General features: G+C 34.9%; 1 protein-coding gene across 4 annotated transcripts; it reads right to left on the bottom strand.

Annotated features, from left to right (window-relative positions):
- Window positions 1-1,512: 1,512 nt before the first annotated feature.
- Window positions 1,513-16,369, bottom strand: LOC140891201 (ABC transporter C family member 12-like). 4 transcript variants are annotated; one of them, XM_073299564.1, is made up of 27 exons: window positions 16,274-16,369; window positions 15,004-15,478; window positions 14,458-14,636; window positions 13,536-13,575; window positions 12,966-13,116; window positions 12,607-12,721; window positions 12,441-12,521; window positions 12,257-12,281; window positions 11,974-12,030; window positions 10,949-11,014; window positions 10,641-10,715; window positions 9,744-9,851; window positions 9,477-9,611; window positions 8,824-8,930; window positions 8,635-8,728; window positions 8,224-8,391; window positions 7,584-7,724; window positions 7,145-7,345; window positions 6,882-6,980; window positions 6,633-6,785; window positions 6,032-6,402; window positions 5,270-5,774; window positions 3,769-4,525; window positions 3,547-3,668; window positions 2,930-3,175; window positions 2,174-2,600; window positions 1,513-1,895 (listed from the first exon to the last, which is right to left on the bottom strand). In XM_073299564.1, the coding sequence occupies exons 2-27, from the start codon at window positions 15,334-15,336 to the stop codon at window positions 1,795-1,797; spliced, it is 4,857 nt and encodes a 1,618-aa protein (XP_073155665.1). In that variant the 5' UTR covers window positions 15,337-15,478; window positions 16,274-16,369; the 3' UTR covers window positions 1,513-1,794. The 4 variants fall into 4 exon arrangements, with proteins under 4 accessions (XP_073155665.1, XP_073155668.1, XP_073155666.1 ...); XM_073299567.1 differs by having other exon boundaries at window positions 16,290-16,328; XM_073299565.1 differs by lacking the exon at window positions 16,274-16,369 and adding an exon at window positions 16,078-16,256.
- Window positions 16,370-22,334: the final 5,965 nt, after the last annotated feature.

Below are 22,334 nucleotides of genomic sequence, written 5' to 3'. Positions count from 1 at the left end.
TCTATAATTTGACCTGGTACGCTTGCCAGTTGATTTTTAATCATACCGATTTAGCCGGTTATGACATCAACAATTAAATGCTATGTTTTCAAAATCGGATTATACCGACTGGTTCAACCGGTTTGATCCGAAATCAGTCACTCATTTGATCCGAAACACTCCCAAAAATTGTTTTAATTGTTGAACAGACAGAACTGGTTAAGAACCGAAAAATTGGTTTTTCAATTTTTTTTGAAAAATTAGTTTTTTATTTTAAAATCTTAATTTAATATTTTATTATATATATACATGATTATTTGAAATTTTTTCTTCATTAAAAATATTATTTATTAATATTAGAGTTTATAATTTTTTTGAATATATTCATATGGTTAATTAGTTTTCAAACTACTATATATATATATTTCTATTTATATAAAAAACATTCCAACTAGTTGGATCGTTTTTTAAGTTTGATCAGTTTAATCACCGGTCCGGTTATAAATTAAAAAACATTGCTAAAATGAAAAAGGACTAAAAACCAAAATATAACTAAACTTACAGGACCAAAACCCAAAATTAAATAGTTACAGAACCAAATCACAAAACAAGAAGAAAACCTATCTAAAAATCGATATATTATACGGGACTATTTTGGCTATTATCCCTTTTTCGATATACTGCATACATATACTGTATATAAATCGATATATTATACGGAGAATTTTCTTATAAAAAGGACAATATCTAAAAATATTTCATGTTCTTTTTGTTTCACTGAACACACCCATTCTATAGCTTTCTGCCGAAGAAAACCTAAAATGCCAAATTATATTATTTTCGTTTCCAAGACGCCATTTACCTTAAGAGCCAAATTACGCTATTTTTTTTCCGAATCAATTTCTAGATATATGTCACTTTAATTGATAATTTTCCATTTTTAATATAAAATATTAATTTCTATATCTCTATTTTTGTTGTAAATAACATCCACCAATTTTCCCTATGTAACGATGCTACACAATGTTATATTTTATAATATGCTCATAGGATGAAATAATAAAAGAATTAGACTCCTTTTGGAAACAGCTTTAAAAACGTTTTTTTGTAAAAATGTTTTTAAATTTTTTTATAAACTATTTTAAAAGTTATTTTAAAAATAAATATATGTTTGAACAACTATATTAAATTGTTAAACAATTTTATAGTTAACCTCTTCCAGAGCTATATTCAGTTTAACATGTTATCTGGTCGGGTTAATCCCACGATTTTGTCTCACCGTAACTCAACAAAAGTGCATTAATAGATATAGGATTCTCCATTGAAATTTCATCAAACACCATAGCCGCACCACTAATACATGATATCGTCTCGTAAAAATAAAATTCACTTGTACTATACAAATTGTTTTTAAAGTTGTTGTCCAAACGAACCCTTATAATATGATGATTATATATTGAAACAACTCAAGGTCATAACATAATTATTTTTAGCTCTAATTATTATAGAACTCAAAATAAATGCTAAATGGAAAAGGTGAAATATCGATGACTTATAATCATCTGATACCAAGGTTCAAGTTTGAAACGAGTTCTAAGGGTTTGTTTGAGACTCAATTGAACAATCCTCTCCTCCAACTCATAAAAAAAAGGTGAAATCTTATCATTCGCACCAAATCGTGTCTTAATGGAAGATCAATGGTTCTTGCGGCAGATTTTCTCTTGTTCAAATACGAAAATCCTACAAACATGACTTCAATCAGATTCTTGTTCACCGCGAATGCAGTTTCTAGCCCAAGCATACATGATGAACTAACTAATGCATCAACATATTATCCCAATTTTCTGCAGAGTTCTCCAAGCCATTTTCTGATTGATGAATCTCGTTTCTTGCCAATCTGCTCATCTCTGCAAGTCCTGAATGCATAAATCACAAATTTTGATCAGCCATTAGACACCCAAACGAAGTGTCTAGTCATGATTACTCATAGACATAATAGTGAGTTCAAAAAAGAAAAAAAAATCATAGACATAATAGTCCATCACCAGATAATCGACATTTTGAGGATTTCGGATGGGAAAACACACAGTTTCTTGTTTTGGTGGAAAAAACATGCAATTTTAATCGCATGCATCCTAATGTATAGGATAGCAGAACTAAGATTCTGTGTCACATTCACAAAACTAAAACACACCTTCGACGACCCTGTGGAAAGCCGACCACCATCTATATTTTGGGACTTCGAGTTGATCAAGTGTCTCCTCTATGACTTTATCATGCTTCCCCACCAAAACCTCGTGTAAGATCACAGCAGCATCCTTTGTTTTGTTGAGCACACTGTCGTCATCTTCTAACTCAAATAATCGAAGGTCCTCTATCGAAGAAGTGAAATTGTGAGCAAGAGCAAAACGTGTGGCGGAATTCCAACGGGAAGACAACAGTCGTTTCATTTGCTCATCAAGTTGCAACCCCACTTCTTTTTCAAGCCTACCCTCTATGTTCTTTCTCACCACTAAGCTGCGCAAGTACTCTGCATTTGTAGATCCTGTACTTTGAACCATCTTAGAGAAGGCACTTGCTCTGTTTTCAAGAAGGTTCTCTGGGGTATCATACTCAAGAACCTGTAATTACAGATGGATTCACAGGCATACTTAACACTGATTGAAGATCTTAGATATCAAAGAAAATATTGTGGAATTTGATATCATTAAGATCATGATACACCTTCGAAATGAGTTAGAAATCTACGAAAATATTATTGAATTTAGTATCATTAAAATTGTGATAAACCTTTGGAACGAGTTTATCGCGATGAAGTCATAGAAACAATTCCCTACCATATTTATCCAAAGATGTTATTTCATTGGTTCAAAAAAAAGATGTTATTTCATAAGAAAATATGCAAAATTATAGAGAGAAAAGGCCATATGCAACTGACTGTGCTTGATACCTGACCAGAATCGAGAACAAGAACTTGGTCACTGTCTATAATAGTGTTGAGACGATGAGCAATAGTGAGCATCGTGCGGGATTTAAATTCTTCCCGAATGGTTGTCTGTATGAGCGCATCGGTCCTGACATCAACAGCAGCGGTTGCTTCATCAAGAACAAGGATCCGTGATCTCCGAAGTAAAGCTCGAGCAAGACTTAACAATTGCCTCTGGCCAACACTAAAGTTCTCACCTCCTTCCAGAACCTTGATACAGATCAATTGAGTATTTTTTCAAGTAATACAACATATGAAATGAAACACCTTGGACAGAAAATGTTTACTTATAATTTTTTCTGCTAAAGACGCGAACCAAAATTTGGCAGTATGCTTATCCTACCATGACCTTTTCAACGAAACAACAAATAGAAAATCTTTTTTTTTGAAAAAAAAAAAAATCAAAAACAAAATACTGAAACTGCACAAAATGTTTGAGCTTCAGTAAGTTTGCTAGTCAAACTGGGGAACAGAATTCAAAGATGATTCCATTAGCTCATAGCAGCATCTTAGTTCAATTTTTAGCTTGAGCTGCAAATGCAATACCAATAAAACTAGTGGATCCTTTTTTTTGTTTTTACCTCTGCATCCAAACCAATAGCACTCCTCCTAACAACATCCTTTAAGTGAGCCCGCTCCAGTGCCTCCCAGAGGTCTGGATCATTATGCTCACTGAAAGGATCGAGGTTGAACCGTACAGTACCTACATGACGACGAATAGACCAGAATCACTCAGATATATAAACGATGGATCAGATCAAGTGTCAAGGAGAAACATAAAAAGGCTTAACAATGATATGTACCAGAGAAAAGAACCGGAGATTGTGGTATGATACTGAGAACTTCACGTAAATCTCTTAACCCAAATTTAGAAATGTCAAAATTATCGATCAAGATCCTTCCCTTTTCAAGTTCCACAATTCGAAATAAGGCATTGAGCATGCTTGATTTACCCGCACCAGTTCTTCCAACAATTCCAACCTTCTGGCACGCAGAGATGGTGAAGGACAATCCCTGCAGGACCATAGGAAGTCCAGGCCTGTATTTCAAGAAAACATCTTCAAACTTAATCGAACCCGATTCAGGCCATCCAGGTGGAGGACGATTCCCCTGAATGATATCCGGTGCCTCTGATGGCAAATCTATATATGTACCCACACGTTCAACTGCATTAAAACTATTTTCCGCCCTGCTAGCTAGTCTCAGAACATTACTTAACAAATTTGTGATATTTAAAGAATAACTGAGGAGTAGACCCATCGTGGATGCAAATGCCAGCTGATTTTCGGTTCGGCCGTTTTGCATGACAGCAAAGGTAGCGGTTAACCAGATCATAATACCTCCAAGAGTTTCGAGCCTTATTGTAAGCCAACGGTTAGAACTGATGTTAAGTAGAGTGAATCTAACATTGTTGTCCATAGTTTTTCCGTTAATAATTGCCATTCTATCATATGCTTTGTACGCACGAATTGAAGATAATCCATATAATGCTTCCCCAAACTGTGCATATACTGGAGATCTGGTGATAGAGTCCAAACGTTTTACTTCCCTTGCTGTGCTCTGTGGTTGATTGTATTCCATTAAGATATGTAATATCAAGGCATTGTAACAGTTCATGAGGTGTTATAATATGTGAATTATGTAAAAGAAAAGGTAAGGCTAAAGCATACTGATCATCATACGATGAATAGTTTAGCCCAGATTCAAGGTTCATCTTGTACCACCTGAATCTCTATGCTTTATGTAAGAAACTGAATTTAACTAATTTCCTAAAGTAATTCTAATGTGGGATTGATCTTGAATGGTTCTATAACTTCCAATATTAATTGCATCCTCCTCCATGAACTAGTCTCCCTTGTTTGTTTATACTTTCTTTTCTTGGATGCGGTGTATGAATCGAACCCAAGATCTTACAATACACTACGCATTTGATGTGTCCTCTCGTGATATTTATTTAATCCACATTTGAATATTAGTCTCTCCTCTTGTAATATAAATTTATCTCTATATCTGAATTTTTTATCTGGCAAATCAAATAACAAAAAAAAATAAACCATTTTGTTCTCCAAGTTTTTTCCTCATTTCCTGTCTCTGTGACATATATACCCCAACATGTAAGCCTCCCATGCCATATTTGTATCCGAACATATGTCCTGTATCCAGAGTTATGTCAATCTCAAGCGGGCATGGGCATAGAGTCCGTAATAGAAAGAACATGCTTACGGACAGATTGCACAATAGACGGATGAAAGGCAACAACAATTAAAATGAGAGAGAGAGAGAGAGAGAGAGAGATTGGCGAACCTGATAATAGAGATAAGCAGCATAAAATAAAATGAGAAGGGGCATTATGGCCCACAAAGATGTAGTGCTCACAACTCCTATCAGGACGAAAGTTGAGAGCAGCTGCCAAAGTTGGCCAAGAAACATATTCATAGCATTACCAACATTGCGATCTATATCGCCGACGTCGTTGGAAAATCTGTTGATAATCCGTCCTACTGGATTGGTATGGAAGAACACCATTGGAGCTCTAAGAATGGAATATAGCATTGAATCATGAAGCTTTTTTGAGGCTCTAAGGTTTGACGTGATCAGCCAAAAAGAATTTGCCAGTGTCACTAGCACCTGAGAACAGGACAAAATTGCATAAACCAGAATATAGAAACCAGGCCCATGAACCGAAGAAGTGCTCTGTTTTGTCCAAACACTCAACCAAGTGCTACTTGAAACACGCAGGATTTCGGTGAGTGTATAGCATGCAAACAGTATCACTACAACCCACAAGCCTCCTAAAGCATTTATATACCTGAGAAAGCAGAAGAAAAAGGAACAAAGTAGATGTTGTCATTCTTCCAACGTGTTAAATAGAATAAATTAGATGGATGCAATATTGAATGGAAAAAAATCACAGAATTGGCATGATTACGCAGATCATAGGGCATCTGAAATTGGATAAGTCGCCAAGTTAAGTGTGAGGAAATGCATCCACAACTTCCACGAAAAACTAATAAATAAGCACCTTCTGAACTATACATTAATTGATAAGTAATTTTCAGTCATCACCTCGTTAAAACATTCCAGCTAACAATCCCAGTCTCTCGTTCTTCTTTTTTGACAAGGACTGATTTTACAACTTTTTTATTGCCAGATTTTGTATCATTTGGCACCTCAGAAAGTACTGAAGGTTTAGTGTCAAAGTTCATCCCATCTCCATTTTCATCAATATGTAAATGTTCCTCCATTTTCCCAGCATTTTCCATCAACTTCTTGAAAAGAGTACCATTCTTGGAGAGCTCCTCAAATGTTCCATCCTCTTTCACCATACCTTCTGAGATTAAAACTATTCTATCAACTTGTGGAAGAAAATGTAACTGGTTTGTGACAAGAACTCGAGTTTTGCCTCCCAGTTCTTCCTTAATGTATCTGTTAAAAACCTACATAGAAACAAGACTTGTTTACTTAGTTGGCAACATAGAGACTCAAGCTTTGATCAAAACCAGGAAACTTGCAGGTTAACTGGCTAAGACAAATGTATCTAGACTCTTCAGTGACCATATCCTTCCAGGTATAAATGGTGCACGAAACATGTTTAAGAGTTCAGAATGCCCATAAATTATGTAGATTTTCCGTTTTTTTCATATCAGTAATCTGTTAGGGAACACACCTGTCGTCCAACATGTGCATCTAGTGCACTTAGCGGATCGTCAAATATGTAAACATCTGAATTGGAGTACAGGGCCCTAGCCATCGAAACTCGTTGTTTTTGCCCTCCACTAATATTTACCCCTCTTTCACCAATCTCTGTAAGGTCAAAAGCCTGAAACAAAAGAACAATAAGTTCCTATGCTAAGTTCATATTCTAAAGAATGATCTCAGTTAAAAAACAAACAAAAGCAGGACACAGATACTTAACAGGAAGCACATCGAGGTCATGTTGTAGTGCAGTAACATCTATTGCCTTCCAATATCTTCCTGGTTCAAAGCTAGATCCAAACAATATATTTTCCCGCACCTAAAATTGTACTGTGAAGGTCAGAAATCTTCATTAACTGGATCAAAACAACAATCTTTTACACACACACAGTTATGTATTTCAAGATCATAATGAACAGGCTCATAGGATTTAACTATGTCCATTTAGCAAGAAACGTTACAATATGTGTAAATAAAACTCACTGTAGCATTGAAAATCCAAGAAATTTGGGGAACATAAGCGACAGATCCTCTGATGATAACACTGGCGTCTCCAACAGGAGGAAGCTCCCCAAGCATTGCTGATATTAAAGAAGTTTTTCCATCTCCAGTGCCACCTACTACTGCAACCAGGCTGCCAACTGGTATATCCAGATTAATGTTGGATAATGTAGGCTTTGGATCCTGCAGAAGTGACAGCTCAGAAATTCTAGATTTTTCAAAAAGGAAGAAGAATTGTGACAACTGATGAGAAAACCCCATATCCAACCATGCAACCATGAAGTTTCTGCATCAAGCATTCATATTTGCTATTTTTAAATCAATTGGAAAAATTATAAGGCAATAACCTAGAACTATTAAAAAAGAACAACAATGAACATGTGTGCAGGGTGTCATAAAGTAGAGAGAATGAAATAAGGACCTTCAAATCCCATGAAAAGCTGTGGCCCTTGATGGAGATAGCAGGAAGCCCTGGTTCAAGAGGTCGATTAGGTAATAATATTCTCTCTTCAGCAAGGAATAGTTCCTCCAGCCGTTGCAGAGATGCAGTCGCATTCACAACCTGAAATACAGCACAGAGTAGAGATACAATAAAATTGTTTGCCGCCCATATATATGATCCAAAATAAATTTAAAATAACCTCTCTTTCTTTCATCCCAATAATAAGGAAGGACTAATGGAATGGTCACATATTCATTTCACCAGACTTGAATACAGATATGGCAAGTAAACAAGCAAAGCTGATCATGTCAAGATGATAGCGAGGTTCTCATATTCAGATTGTTTTATCCACAAACCTCATTCAAAAAATTAAATATGAAGTAGAAAAGGAAGAGAGAGAATGGAGCTCTTAAAATGGAAACCAATCATCGTACAATCAAGTAGAGTTTTTCTGTCAAAAAAGGAAAAAAATATCCGGTCTGCCATCCAAGGGACAATAAATTATTTGCAAGAAACTAATCTATTATGCCTACAACAATCCGAGATGAATAATGCGTTCAGAGTTTCAGAACAAGCAACACTTAATTCACCATAAAAAAAGAGATAGATCAGGGCACACCTGAGTTATCAGACTAGGGAGCATACCCAGCGGAAATCTCAGAACGGCGAATAAAGAAAGTGACGTAAAAGCTCTGGAAGGGGTCAAATCTCCACCAAAAAATGTAAACATCCCAAATGAAATAACTGTCACGAGAACTGGTATGCTATTTAATATGAAGGTATTGCACTGCAAAAGTTGACAAGAGACATAAAGCACAAGGTCAGTTTGCCACCAGTACAGAGCATCATTATTTGTCCTCTAAGATCCATTAACATTTTTAAAGATAAATCTCAAAATAATTAGAACACCACTCATGTGTTGGAACACACTATCATTATTCATCAACAAACCATGTCAATGAGAACGACGTAAAACAAATGTTCGGCAAACCAGAATATGAATTCTTGATAATTGGAAGCATCATCCTACCGCTGAGAGTAATTGTGCTTTTCTGAACCATGATAATTCATCAGTCCTCGTGATTTGAACTTTTGATTCAAAACTCCTTTCCCATGCGTAGTATCTGCGGTTCATTGAGCACAGAAACAGAATGACCACCATTAACATCTTTTGAGTGCAAACTAAAATCATTGAAATTACTATTAAAGCATTTCATACTTCACAGTATCCATGGCAGCCAAGATTTCATTAACTAAGCCAACTCTCTTGTCCGTGCGCAGTAGACCCTCTTTCGTCAATTTTTTCATCCTGTTCAAAATAACGGCCTATTTGCCCAAGATAAATCAACACATGCCATTCAGTTCGACATGTAAATATTTTTTTGAATAGTATGAACGTATTGGAAAGGAAAACTTCATTCTATACTCATACAGATACTTGATGCACACAAACAGATTGACCATGAATAAAAATACCACGATGTCATCGTGCATGCATATCATTGATTCAATACTGCAACTGTCATCATGGACAAAATTATGCATGTCACGAAAAGAACTCAGTTGCAAGACAAATGTCTTAAGGGCCAAGGCAGGGATAGGCTTCAGAGGTTTAAAATTCTTAGCAAACTCAGCCTATATCAAGTGAGATGATATGTTTATGGAATACAGTGGAACCAAACACCTCGCAATTAAATCACACCGAAAGTTTATAACAATCTTAATAGTGTCAATTCTTGACCTAACCTAATATCTTTAATTTCCAACAAAAAGGAAAACAAATATGAAGACAGAAATCCACAGTCTAGGAGTATATTTCAATCACAGGAAGTTTTCTACTGCAAGGCCACAGCAAAAAAGACACGAATTTACCTGAATTGGGAACATGAGAACTAACATAAGAGAACCAAGGAGTGAGGCTACACCTAACTGCTGGTAGAGAAGAATCATGGCCATGGTTATGCGAAATGGAGCTGACCATAGACCATGAAGTTGTTGACAAATTTGCTATAAAAAAATGAAAGGACAAATTAGTAAGTGGTAATTTCTTTACTGATGACAGGTCAAAATGGGCCCAGTGAGCAATAGAGATGAATAACTTATACTGTTGCCAATTTAAAGCTTGACCTGAAATTATACCTGGAGTGCATTAGCATCCGTCGTAATCAAATTTGTAATTTTCCCAGACGGGAACTGCTTACGGGCTTCATGCGTTAGACGTAAGGATTTACGAAATATCGCAGCTACCTGTGATAACAAGGCATGATTTTATCAAAAGCATAAACATGGGGAATGCCAAATCACAAAATCCCACAGAAAAATTTACTGACATATGCATATAATTGATTATCACTCGTCACCTTGGAAATGCTCACTTCAAATACTATTTCATTGTTTATATATCAGCACATCCATGCAAAGGTATGCCAAGTTCTAGTACCATATAGCTCAACATCAATGGGGCAACGACTGAAAATTCAAACTTGGTACACTAGTTCTGAAGGGGATTACATATTACATATTCATGTGAACTAGTATTTCTCAAACATACAACACCAAATTGGATATGGTGACTGGATTAAGCAAAATGGGGTGATAAAACCTAGAACCAAGAAAAGGACCCATGAATTATACCCAGCTAGGCTCATGGGTTCCCAGGACGAGGCAGCCTCCAAGGACACAGCTGTAGGCCTCAAATTATAATTTATATTCCCAACACAGTTCAAAAGTTGAACCAAACTGTTAGAAAGCTCAAACCATTGGTAACACGTAGAAATAGTTCTTCCAAACCTGTTTAGTGCCAGACTTTGGTTCAGATTTCATAACATACAATCCAAAAGGTGGTTTTTTACAATCAACATATTTAATGCGATAAATGACTATAAACCACCAAAACATAAGCTAAAGAAGATAAACTGTCATTACATGCAATTTGAGTACTTTTTTCTTCAAGCACAACAACTTCTTTAACATATTTCAATACAATAAATGACAATAAACCACCAGAGAAGATGAACTACCAGTTTAGGAGATTACCAGAGTGGATCTTAGCCTTAGACCAACACGCATCACGTTCTGAAAGTACTGAGCTTCACAAAGCACTCCCAGTGACTGGAAACAAACAAGGTTTTTCCATCAGGAACTGAACCACACTCTAATTTCTATTCAATAAGCACAATACTTCAAGTTCAGGCGGCAAATAACAGAAGTCCTAAAAAAGAGCTTGATTCATTCTATGGACAAACATATACAGCGAAAAATAAGGTCATCATAAACATGAGATTTAATGAACCAAAAACATTTGGCAAAAAGAAAATAACATGAGTATCAAAATAAGGACTCACCACACTAGCAAAAATTGAAAATGCAAACATGTAGCCTACCCAAGCCGCGTCACCTTGTTCCAGAGACTGCAAGCATTTTAAACTCAATCAAATAACACCTCAATCCCATAAGACAAGAGTTTTATAATAGATTCTCTTTCCTGGCTCAAATCACAAAGTACAAGTCAAAAGGAGTTATAAACAACACAAAACATTGCGGATGTTTTCATTATCATTGCGAGTTAGCCATTAGGTAATGATGAATTAGGAATGTAAACCATGTCCCCTTCATAATTATTATTTTTAAAAAAATATGAGAACTATGCAAGCAATAATTGCCTGACAGCCTTTTTTTTTTCTTTTTGCACAAGTTTCAGATTGCGTTGCATAATTTTAAGATTCTTGATGAAGAATTAATCCAGCAAACCCAATTGGAAGACCGTTAATATTCTATTACATCTCTTTCATTGCGGCTGATGACATCTTGTCCATTTCTTTTTACCATCTATGTTGGAAATGTATGTCCCTTTCAAAAGTACATTCCAATAAGATGAAGAAGAGAACAACTGCATAAGTCATGAATTCAAATAAACGTCTTTTATATATACCCGATGTTAAATTAATGAAAAAACATAGGGTACAAGCCTTTTTACCGCACGAGAAGTTTGAAATTTTTCCGTTCACAAAAATATGCAAATACAACTACATGTAACTATAAGATCGAGTGTTTGTTGCCTTATAAAAGCTACAGTTGGTCGTAACCGAGCAATCTTTTAAGCATATAGTAACATAAGCGTCATATTTCGACTGTCATTCCCAGTAATTGCATGAACTTGCAACTCATAGAAATTGAGGATGTCACCGTGGCTATAGTAATTATAGTAACAAGTGTTTTTTATTTTACCAAAAAAAATATAGGATTGATTATTGAATTTACTAAAATCCTGGTAGAAAGGAGATAATGAAAGTCAAGATAGATTAAAAATATTGTTTGCAGTTCAAAAAAGATGTGGTTTTAAAAAGAATAGGCAATGAAGTATAGATACCTTTAGAAGATGGTTTAATAAAACAGGTCCTGCAAGCTGGGAAAGATCATTTCCTATCTGCAAGTTCAGGTGGAGTTACTTAAATTCAAATTAATAGTTTTAAGAATCACCAAGCAGGGGGAATGTGGAAGAGGAAAGAGAAATAGCATATGCATCTGACTAATGGCCGCATTCTCATGTCACTTTTACTTGACACAATTTTGATAACATTCATATGCATGAGCAATATACTATGCAAATTCCAATGAATCTGACGGGAGAAATATTTCTGTTTTCACATTACTTTGAACATGCCTCCAAACCAAAACCTGTGAACAATAAGGAGCTTTTATTAGATGAAGATTGGCAACCTCACAAAGATATAAGGCATTGTTTAAGTTAAAAATAAGGAATATTCAGAATACTACTATTTGGCATCAAATTTAAAAGATCGGAATGGAATTGCTAGTCTGTCAAGGTTTTCATACCTGCCCCCGAGGCTACGATTCAAAGCCCGCAAAAGCCGTGGTTTTGATTTTTGAGTTTCTTCATCCCAAGAATTTCGGAATCTGCATAATTTATTTTAGAATTCATGAGGTAATATAATGATGATACTCTTCAAATGACATGGAAATAGGCAAGAATAAGACAAACTTTATACTCAGAGTATCGGTCCGATCCCATGAATCCAACTTCCACACGTCCTTTTCCGTGATGGGTCCTCTATAACCTTTCTGCATAAGGGGAGTCACCCAATCGAAGTAAATCCCTACAGACAGATGAGACTGATAAGCGTTGGAAATAACAAGGAGTAATGTTCAATGATTGCAGTTTCTACAATGACATCTTGGCTTGTGCTTCTATTTCTTCTGCTTTTTCAGAAGTGAAAGGCTAACAAAATTGAAACTTAAATTTAAGTTTGAGAAAAGGCCCTGATTTCTTTCATTTCAATTTTAAAAATACAATCCCCAATAAACAATCTCACACTTGGAGAAACTGACAGCTTCTCTTACTTTTAAATATGTTGGAATTTCTCTCTGGACAAACATCCTCTCCAAAAGACATTTCATTTTCGGAGTCATCAGTAGGCTCGGCCGGCAGAGGAGTGTATCCCGGATAAGAATCCAGGTTGGGGACATATATGAGAAGAATCCCAAGGAATACCTGCTTAATAAAAAAATAATTTAAACACGGAGTGATTTGATGAATTCAGGATTCAACAATATGATCTCAGCTTAAAAGGATTTGGTGTGTGGATAGCCGGGCTCCAGTGAAAGGACAATCATTCACAGAGGCATAATATATTATCATTTTGATCTCATTCTTAACGAAACCGATTCTATATCATAGTTATGAACATCAATGGTTATGCATATTTAAATAACATGGTAAAGCCAAATATTTTAGTTTCTATTGAATCTACATCAACCTCGCCAATTTGACAAAGTTCCACGCAAATTTCTTGCAGACACTATAAACATCATAGCTGCACAGAACTCACAACAAAGTCTACCACGAGGAACATTGTGATTAGGACCCACGTGGAAAAAGGTAGTGACCATAGGGAAACAGACACTATTTACCTGGAAGAAGGTTGAAAAGACATACAAATATTGCACAGGCCTGCAGAATAGATAAAATATTTAAATGTGATGCTCAGAAACCTCAGATGCACATGTCATGCCAATTCGATGATCATTTCTATTAGTTGCACGTTGCACCTCCGATCTGCATAATGTAGGGGAAAAAAGAAGGAAAAAAACACTTTTGTCCATTGAGTGGGAGGAAAATTCTTGGCGCTCATTCATGAAAGCATTTACCCTTTAAAAATTAGATGTATAAAATGATTGCTACTGAAAATATCTCAAAACATTCTACGTCATGAAGCGTATAAGCATCTAATGAACACTTTCTCAGAATAAGTTGACTTGGCAATGATTTCAGTATAGTTACTCAAATTTAACTTGTGATTGTAAAATGGGAAGTTGTAGAGACTACTAGGACATGACACTCATACATTGATATTTCATTCTATTACACATTTGCATATTTGACTGAAAGAACAACTAAAGTTTTATCAAGTATGGAGGAAGATACTAATTCAAACATAATTTCTAAATTTTCAAAAAGTAGAGCTACTAGCATGCTTATCATTCAATTCACAGTATTCTTGATCATGACTATCTACTGATCCACATTAATTTTGCTGAGTAAATATTGATCAGTATGGAAATTCACTACTCAACGCCTGCATCTTCAGCGGAAGTTGAGGTGGAAAAGAGTCATGCTCACTCTTGTACATGTAAGATGTAACAACCGTGGGTCAATTTGAGAAATTGAAAATCATAATAGATACCTTCCCCAAACTAAATGAAGAACTGACACCACGAAAATAAAACAATGGGTAAGACGAGCTTCCTAAGTATATATTGGGTCTGATAATGACTTGAGAATTGTTAATAATTTAAAAGTTCATTTTAAAATATAATGGACTGAAAAACTAACCTGGCATAAAAATTTTTGAGCGGGAAAATATAACTGAAAATCACTGCATCTCCCACCAAAACATATAGTACTCCAAACCTAATGTACCATCTGAATTCTTTGACATAGGTTTTAGTTTCAGTAATGAGCATAAGTACCAAAGAACACCATGCAGTAAACTCAATGCCCAACTGAACCATCTGCAAAGAAAACATGGTTGTACTGATAAACATTCGCAACATCACCATTGAACAAGGATGACCAAAGACTTAGAGTCGATACTGTTATGTGGCATATGAGGAGTCATAATACAGAGATGTTAGAGGATAAAGGGTTGAACCCAAGTATGATGACAGAATAAATACATTGCAAATTTAATCCTCTATATGCATGTGCATATGCACAATTAAAATACTGTTGAAAGTGATAGCTAATTATATTCAACCCACCAAATTGCATAAGCATCATGAAAACCATATATAAATATAAACAATAATATATGCGAGTAGATTTACATATGGAAAGTAAATACATAAACCGGCACATCGATGTGAAGAAGATACACACCTCAAAAGGATGAAGGCCTGTTTCTGCATCCAAATTGAATATTGATACACCCATAATCAATCTGAACAAGGGCTCAGCAGCACAACAACTGGCTAGCACGGCCAGTATGTAATTGAAAAAATTTGATCTCAAGCAGAATCTCTTGACTCGGGGGTTGATCTTGATGAGCCAGATTCTATACAAGCACAATCCGGCAAGAACCAAGTGAGATACATTACCCACAATAGAGCCAATGGCACAAGGAGTATAAGCACCAAATGCGCTATCTGTTTCTTGAGACCAAACCCCATTCGCCACTGGCCGGCAGAACCAAACTAAGGGATCAGAACCCATCTTTCTGGTCAAGATCCAATTAAAATTGCCACACCAATATCTGACCAGTCAATTCTTATTGTTTTGAGAAGGTTCGTTCCAACTCAGCCACCGGATGCATGCGTTAAATGACTTACGTATGGTTTTGATAGTCCAATGTTATCTGCATACAGAAAACACAATATTCTCAAGAACTGCTATTGGATCAGGTGAGTTGTGTTGCTAGATAATTAAATAATAAAAAATTCATCATAATAACCTCCTTCGCAAATCAAAAACTTGTTCCAACTTCTTCACCTTATAGAAAAAGAAAAAACTGCTCGTATTTCAGAACACATGATCATTTGATGATTCCTACGCAATACTTTAAAGGCTGCATGCCTCTTGTTTCAGAACTCAGTAACATGAAAAAAAGCACAGCACAAGAAATAGATATAAATATAAACTAAATAAATTCTTGAAACATAAAGCCCAATAAACAGATTTTCCCTAACTCCAACAAAACTTCAAAGGATCTCAGCATCATGATTATTGAAGAAACAGCATCAAATGATCCAAGAAAAAGAATTCATAGGTTCCCAGAAAAGATTACAAATTCTACAAAAGGTAAGAGTCAAAAAAAAAAAAAAAAAAAAAACTCGACACTTGGAAAGTCTTGCATTCGGATTCTTCGGGTAAATCAAGAACAAACAAAGAATTAATCAAGCACTTTAAATCAACAACCTAATGAGAACAAGGAAGAAGAAGAAAACCCAATCGCACATATATATATACACACACACAGAAGTCAAGAACAGTTCTCCGTAACAGGCTTAACGAACATCCAAAATTGGCAATGGAAATCCTTAAATCTTCAAATCCCATATCTCATATTCTCCCTGTAACACTGGACAAAAATTTACAGATACAAAACAGCATCAAGAGCTTGAAACCAACAGTTGCGAAAACCAATCAAAACCTGTGGGAATCTTGACCTTCAGTGTCCCATAACAGCATTTAGCGCGAATTTTTTGAATGAGAAAACGAAAGTCAGCCACTCCCACAGACACAAAAGAATCAATGGAACAAAAGTATTTAATTAATTTATTTAATTTAAAAAATGTAGGAAAGAGACAGATTAATGTTGGCCTTTGCTAGCGTCATTGCTTACGGCTTCCCATTTTGTTTCGTAATAGACAAATATTTAATATACAAACATTTGTAATAAGTAATAACTGATCAAATCGTGTCACATATATAATTTTTTTTTAGACATATATATTAATTTCGAACGTAGAAAAGGAAAATTGCAGAATAATCCCCAATCATAAAAAAAAAAAAAAAACGATCCGGTATTAATCATTTTTTATGACAAATATGGAAATGAGTACTTTTTTATTTTAAAATATTACTTTTTTATTATAATATGAACATGGTTGATTAGTCTCACAAAAAATATGAACCTATCCATAAACACAATTAATTCAATAGCTTTTTAAATTTATTTCGCTAGTTAGGTATTTTAATACACAAAACTTTTATTAGATGTCTCACAGATCAAATTTTGTGAGATTTGTCTCCTATTCAACACGATCCATAAAAAATATTACTTTATACGTCAAAAGTATTATTTTTCATCATAAATATGATCCAAAATCGACTCGCCTCTAGAGACGTACACATTTTAATAAAATGTTACATTATTATTATAATTTACAAGTCGATATTGTTGATTAAAAATTCATATGGAAAATTATGGCGGAAACACTATTAACGAAAAGGCTTATTACATATTTGTAATTAGAATGTTTTTTATTTTTGGAAAGATAACGAACTTTTCATTATTCAAGATGATATAATGGTATCGTGCAACAGTCTATCATGTAGAAATGAGTCAGTCTTCGAAGATGACTCTGTGTGAGCTCATTCCTTTAACCCAGTTTATTACTTCTAATTAAAATGCCCAATAATTTCTCCTTCTCGTACATTCGGCCAACCTTATGTTATGGTGGTTCTAGCGGCCAAAAACTATCCTTTGTCATCGCGAATCACCATGTCAAAACTTACTACACTCTGATTGTTGAATAATGTTGCGTCAATATTGCACTTTACAAAAATGGGTGATGGTAGTTTGCAGTGAACTTCATTGCTTCCACTAGAGAGACACATTTGAGAATGTTGGTTATAAGTACTGGTTTGGAATTGTTCTTTATCTTCAATGCACTCACATAGAAAAAAAAATAACCTAGATAGTAGCTTGAGCAACAGTCAAAATAAAAGCATTATATAGTTTATTATTCTTATGTTTCCATACACTACACAGTATCATAGCAAACTTACCAACTATGATTTCTTCTGCTTCATAAATTACTTTGAACACACAATCAGATAAATTTTCGGAAGTATTTTATAGTGTATCCATCAAGTTTTAGAATACCAACATGTGCACAACACTCACGGACATAGATACGAGTTATAAAAGTATACCGAGTATGTTCTATGTCTTGATCACATATGACACACGATAGGAGAACATAAATAGCTTGAGAGTTTAGTTTACTTTGCATTCGAAGACACTCTCTACACGCTTGCCATAAGAACATCTTCACCTTTGGAGGAATCTTCGGCTGCCATAATCTACTCCAATTATCTATAACCTTGAGTACATCTTGAGGTACCAATCTCTCCATACTCAAATTGGACCATTTTATACACCAGATTTTGGAACCTATATACACCAGATTTTGGAACCTATATACACCAGATTTTGGAACCTACATAGTTTTAATTTCAAAACTTCATTGCATACCCAGGACTATTAACTAATCTTACGAAATAGGTATTTCCATAATTTATATTTTTTATGTGAACTTTGTATTGTTATTGTCATAATACAGTTCGCTTCTCAGAATGGCACCAAATTAGAAATTCGAAAAATACATAGAATTTTTGTTCATGCTGCTGAATTATTTTGTTCATTTTTTTAAGGTTCAAAAAGTATCTTGAAGTTCGTTTTATTGGAACACTCATATCACAAAACGAAGTCGTTATATTGGAAGACGATTGTCGTATTAAACACCGTGTATGGGCAAATTCGTTTTGAGGAGATATATTTGAACTATATTATCGACTTTATAATCTGATCGTGTCGCGCTTGTCGCGACATCAGGCATTCGTTTCAGATTTACACAACATCCAGACCCAACAATCGATACGTTTAAAGTTTTTTTTAATGGAGTACGAGTTCATTTTACGGCTTCGCATTTCGTTTTGTAATACAATATATTAAATATAAACTAGTGTATTTGCACACCCGTTGTGTGTGACAAAAAATTTGATTTTTTTTTAAAATTAATTTTGTAAAAACCTAATAAATTTATGGGAACAAAAAATAAATATTTCTTAGTCTTAGGTTAAATATTAGTCTTAAGTCTATGAAGAATAGTTAAAAGATCATGAATTATATATTTATATTAGTTATTTTCCACCATTTTGTTTTTCAAATAATTTGAAATTCAAATTAAGGTCATACAAAGAGACCAAGTTTGTTTCTCTAAGGCCCTCACGCTTAATAAATAGGTATAGATATACAATTGTAATAACTGATCAAATCGTGTTCATACTTATTGATCCGATATTAATTTTTAGCGAACCTAGAAAAAGAAAATTGTAGAAAAATCTCTGATCATAAAAAATATTGATCCGATATTTATTGAACCTATATTAATTCTTGTCAGATATTTTACTGTGCATCTCGTGAGAGGTGAGTCGTGACAGTTTCCATGCGAGGGTGATTCCTTCCTATGGATTCGAGTCAAGTGAGGGGAGGCTCAGCCCCATGTTTGGTCTATCACTGGGAAATGTCGTGACGGTGGGGTTGATGCTACAGTGTTAGGGGAATATACGAGTACCCCGCGGATTCGCTCTTTGGCACGGTATTGTGTATTCATTGGCGCCCCTGAGCAGACTGTTTTACTAGGGTTTAAAGTCACTTGTGTGCTTCATATCTGTCTAAATATCATTGCTTTCGTATTGAGCGTAGTTGCTCATGCCCCTGCATTTGTGTATCTTAGATACCTTTGTGGCGGGGCAGGTCTTAGGCTCGACGGTGCAGGAGGTTCGCACCAGCAGTGAGGCCGGCGGCAGGGCTTCCTAGTGAGTGTAGTAGTTAGGGATTGAGATACCCTAATTTGATTTGGTTGTATAACAAAATTTATGCTCGGTTCTTATCGTCAGTTGTATTATGCCGCTTGAATTTGTTGTATATTACTTTCCGCTTTTACGCTTGAATTTAATTATTATGCATGAGCAAACTAAACTTTGATTATGTAGTTGATCCGGGTTGAGTCGCTACATGTCAAAAGCATTATTTTTTATTATAAATATGGTCAAAAAATCAACCCGTCTCTGGATACGTACACATTTTAATAATATGTTACATTATTATAACAAATTTACAAGTCAATATTGTTGATTAAACATATGAATTATGACGGAAATATGATAAACAAAAAGGCTTATTACGTCTTTGTAATTAGAACGCTTTTTTTTAAGAGAATGAACTTTTCATTACTCAAGATAACCTAATAACATCTTGCAATAGTCTATCACGTAGAAATGAGGGTGGCTCATACTAAATAGAGGGATTTAAGTGTAAACAAGAGGTTGTAGCTAGAATATGGACTAACTCATTTGCTTGTCTTTGAACCGCGGTAGAAGAAAAGTAACTCATTAGTTCTTTGCATCTTCTCACTATATCTCTAGACTCTAAATAATCGCATGCATACTTCATAATTGTATCAGCTACACTTTTGCAATCGTGTTGGGGATCGGGTGTGTGTGTAGAAAAGGGGTGAATACACACTTTCAAAATATTTTAAGCTACAATAGCTCTTTTTTTAAATGTTCAAAAATGAACCAAGCACCGATAAATTATATCAAGTTTGGTTACAAAATAAAGCGGAAAACACTCGAAATAATCCATCTAAAAACTGATCAAGCGCTTTGAAATCATTTGAAAAATATTGCAGGTTGAGATAGTAAACATATTTTTGTTGAAGCATTTTATCAAACACTTTTTATGCAACATTTTGATATTTTAGAGAACATATAAAATGCTTCAACAAACCATCCAAAAACAGCAACAATAAGTAAATGCGATAAAGTAAAGATGCACGAATTTGTTTATGGATGTTTGGAGACTCAACCGCTCCTACGTTACCCCTTCTTTTTCACATAGAAGCATACACTAGAAAATTTTGGCAATTACAACGTCTTGTAATACACCCAATGATATAACACTGAAGATACAAATTTTACACATCTTTAACGTCTTTGTGCAAAGAATCTCACTCAAATAATCTATACAAAGCATCTAAAAAATGTGTGTGAGTGAGTTGGGATGTGAAGAACTTGACTATGAAAGCTCAAGAAATTTGTTGTGTTCTTCACACCAAAGACAAGCTCTCGACTTAGCTAAATAATTTGTTTTTACGTCCTCTCAATGTGGAAAAGCTCAAACTTAGATGAATAATCTTTTGGTGTTTCACTCTCTTTTCTCTGTAATCTTCAGATCTTGTATTTATAGCCTCCAAGAATGATATAGAAGTTAGATGCAAGAATATGAATGTTGGAAAGTGTTTTGTAGAAGAGTTCAAACATGTTATAGCATGAGGTGACAGGTTGAGAGACCATGTGACAGTATCTATACCGGTTGAGAAGCCATGTGACACCATCTCGACTGGTTGTGTAAATACCGTCTGTTCAGATGCATGTAATTCTTGCTATGTTGATTTTTAAGCAAAGTGGTAAACATAAAAGTTGTAGCGCTTGATCTTAGTTTCCAACGTCACAAGAATCACTTAATTCGGAGTTCATATGAGAAAGTTATGCCCGAAATACCAGAGCTACTCAAAAATGTCGGGGAGAGTTTCAGCGGCCGAGGAGATCTCAGCGGTCGAGTGATTGTCGACTTCTTGTAGATCTCGACGCGTTGGTTTCTAGGCAAAGTGGTAAACATGAAAGTTGTAGCCCTTTTGGCTTGGATTTAAAACTCATTAAGAATCTATCGATTTAGATTTCATATGATAGAAATATGCTTGAAATACCAGTCCTGCTCCAAAACGGTCGAGGACAAAGCAGTCGAGCACAAGTGGTCTGTTTAAGTGATTATATCTCTTGATTCGTCAATTTTTGGGCAAAGTGATAAACATGAATGTTGTATACCTTTCTCTTATCTTCCATGGAAATAAGAATCAGTTAATTTCGAGTTTGTACGAGAGAGATACTCTTGAAATACCCAGCTGCACCAGAAATTAAGATATTCATTGCAGAACCAGAAATTTCAGTTCCATTTATCAGCTCTTTAAGCTCTGATTAAGACTTTTACTTGTGACGATGATTTTTATATCATTTTATTATCTTTAAAACTCAAACTGAATCATTCCATTTGGATCACGGAGCTGAGAGATATGGTCATTAAAATAGAACTGGTCTGTCATTACATCTGCTGCAACAAGTTCACCCAACTATATCTTGAGATGATGGTTTGCCCTAGATATCATTCAAATTGGTCCACTTGGCATGAGATGTGACTTGTAAACTTTGTGTTGGTTATGTGACGATTTTGACGGCTGGTCATTTAGATCATCGAGCTATGAGACATGCTTGAAACAAATAGCTACGCCAAAAACCAAGTTGAGTTAAGATTGTATTCCAACAACTTAGCACTTCCAATTTGTCTTCTATCAGTTGCACACTTAGTAAATATGTTAGAAATATAACAACAAGTTTTGTCATCATCAAAATAAAAATTGGTATGTAAAACTCCCCCTTTCTGATGATCACAAAACTTGGATAAAAATATGCACAATTAAACTCAAAAAATACAAAGAGTGAATCATATTTAACATATTTCTCTCCCCTTTTGTGAAAATAAAAAAGATTCAAAAATATGTGAAACAATGTGCTCCCCCTCAAAATTTGAGTAAAAGAAGTTTGTAAAAATAGAGGGATTAATCTAGTGTGCTCAACTCAATTTT

Source organism: Henckelia pumila, chromosome 3 (assembly GCF_033568475.1).
Source record: "Henckelia pumila isolate YLH828 chromosome 3, ASM3356847v2, whole genome shotgun sequence".
Lineage (NCBI taxonomy): Eukaryota > Viridiplantae > Streptophyta > Magnoliopsida > Lamiales > Gesneriaceae > Henckelia > Henckelia pumila.
Note: the sequence above shows the minus strand (reverse complement) of the source record. Positions and strands in the feature narration are given on the sequence as shown.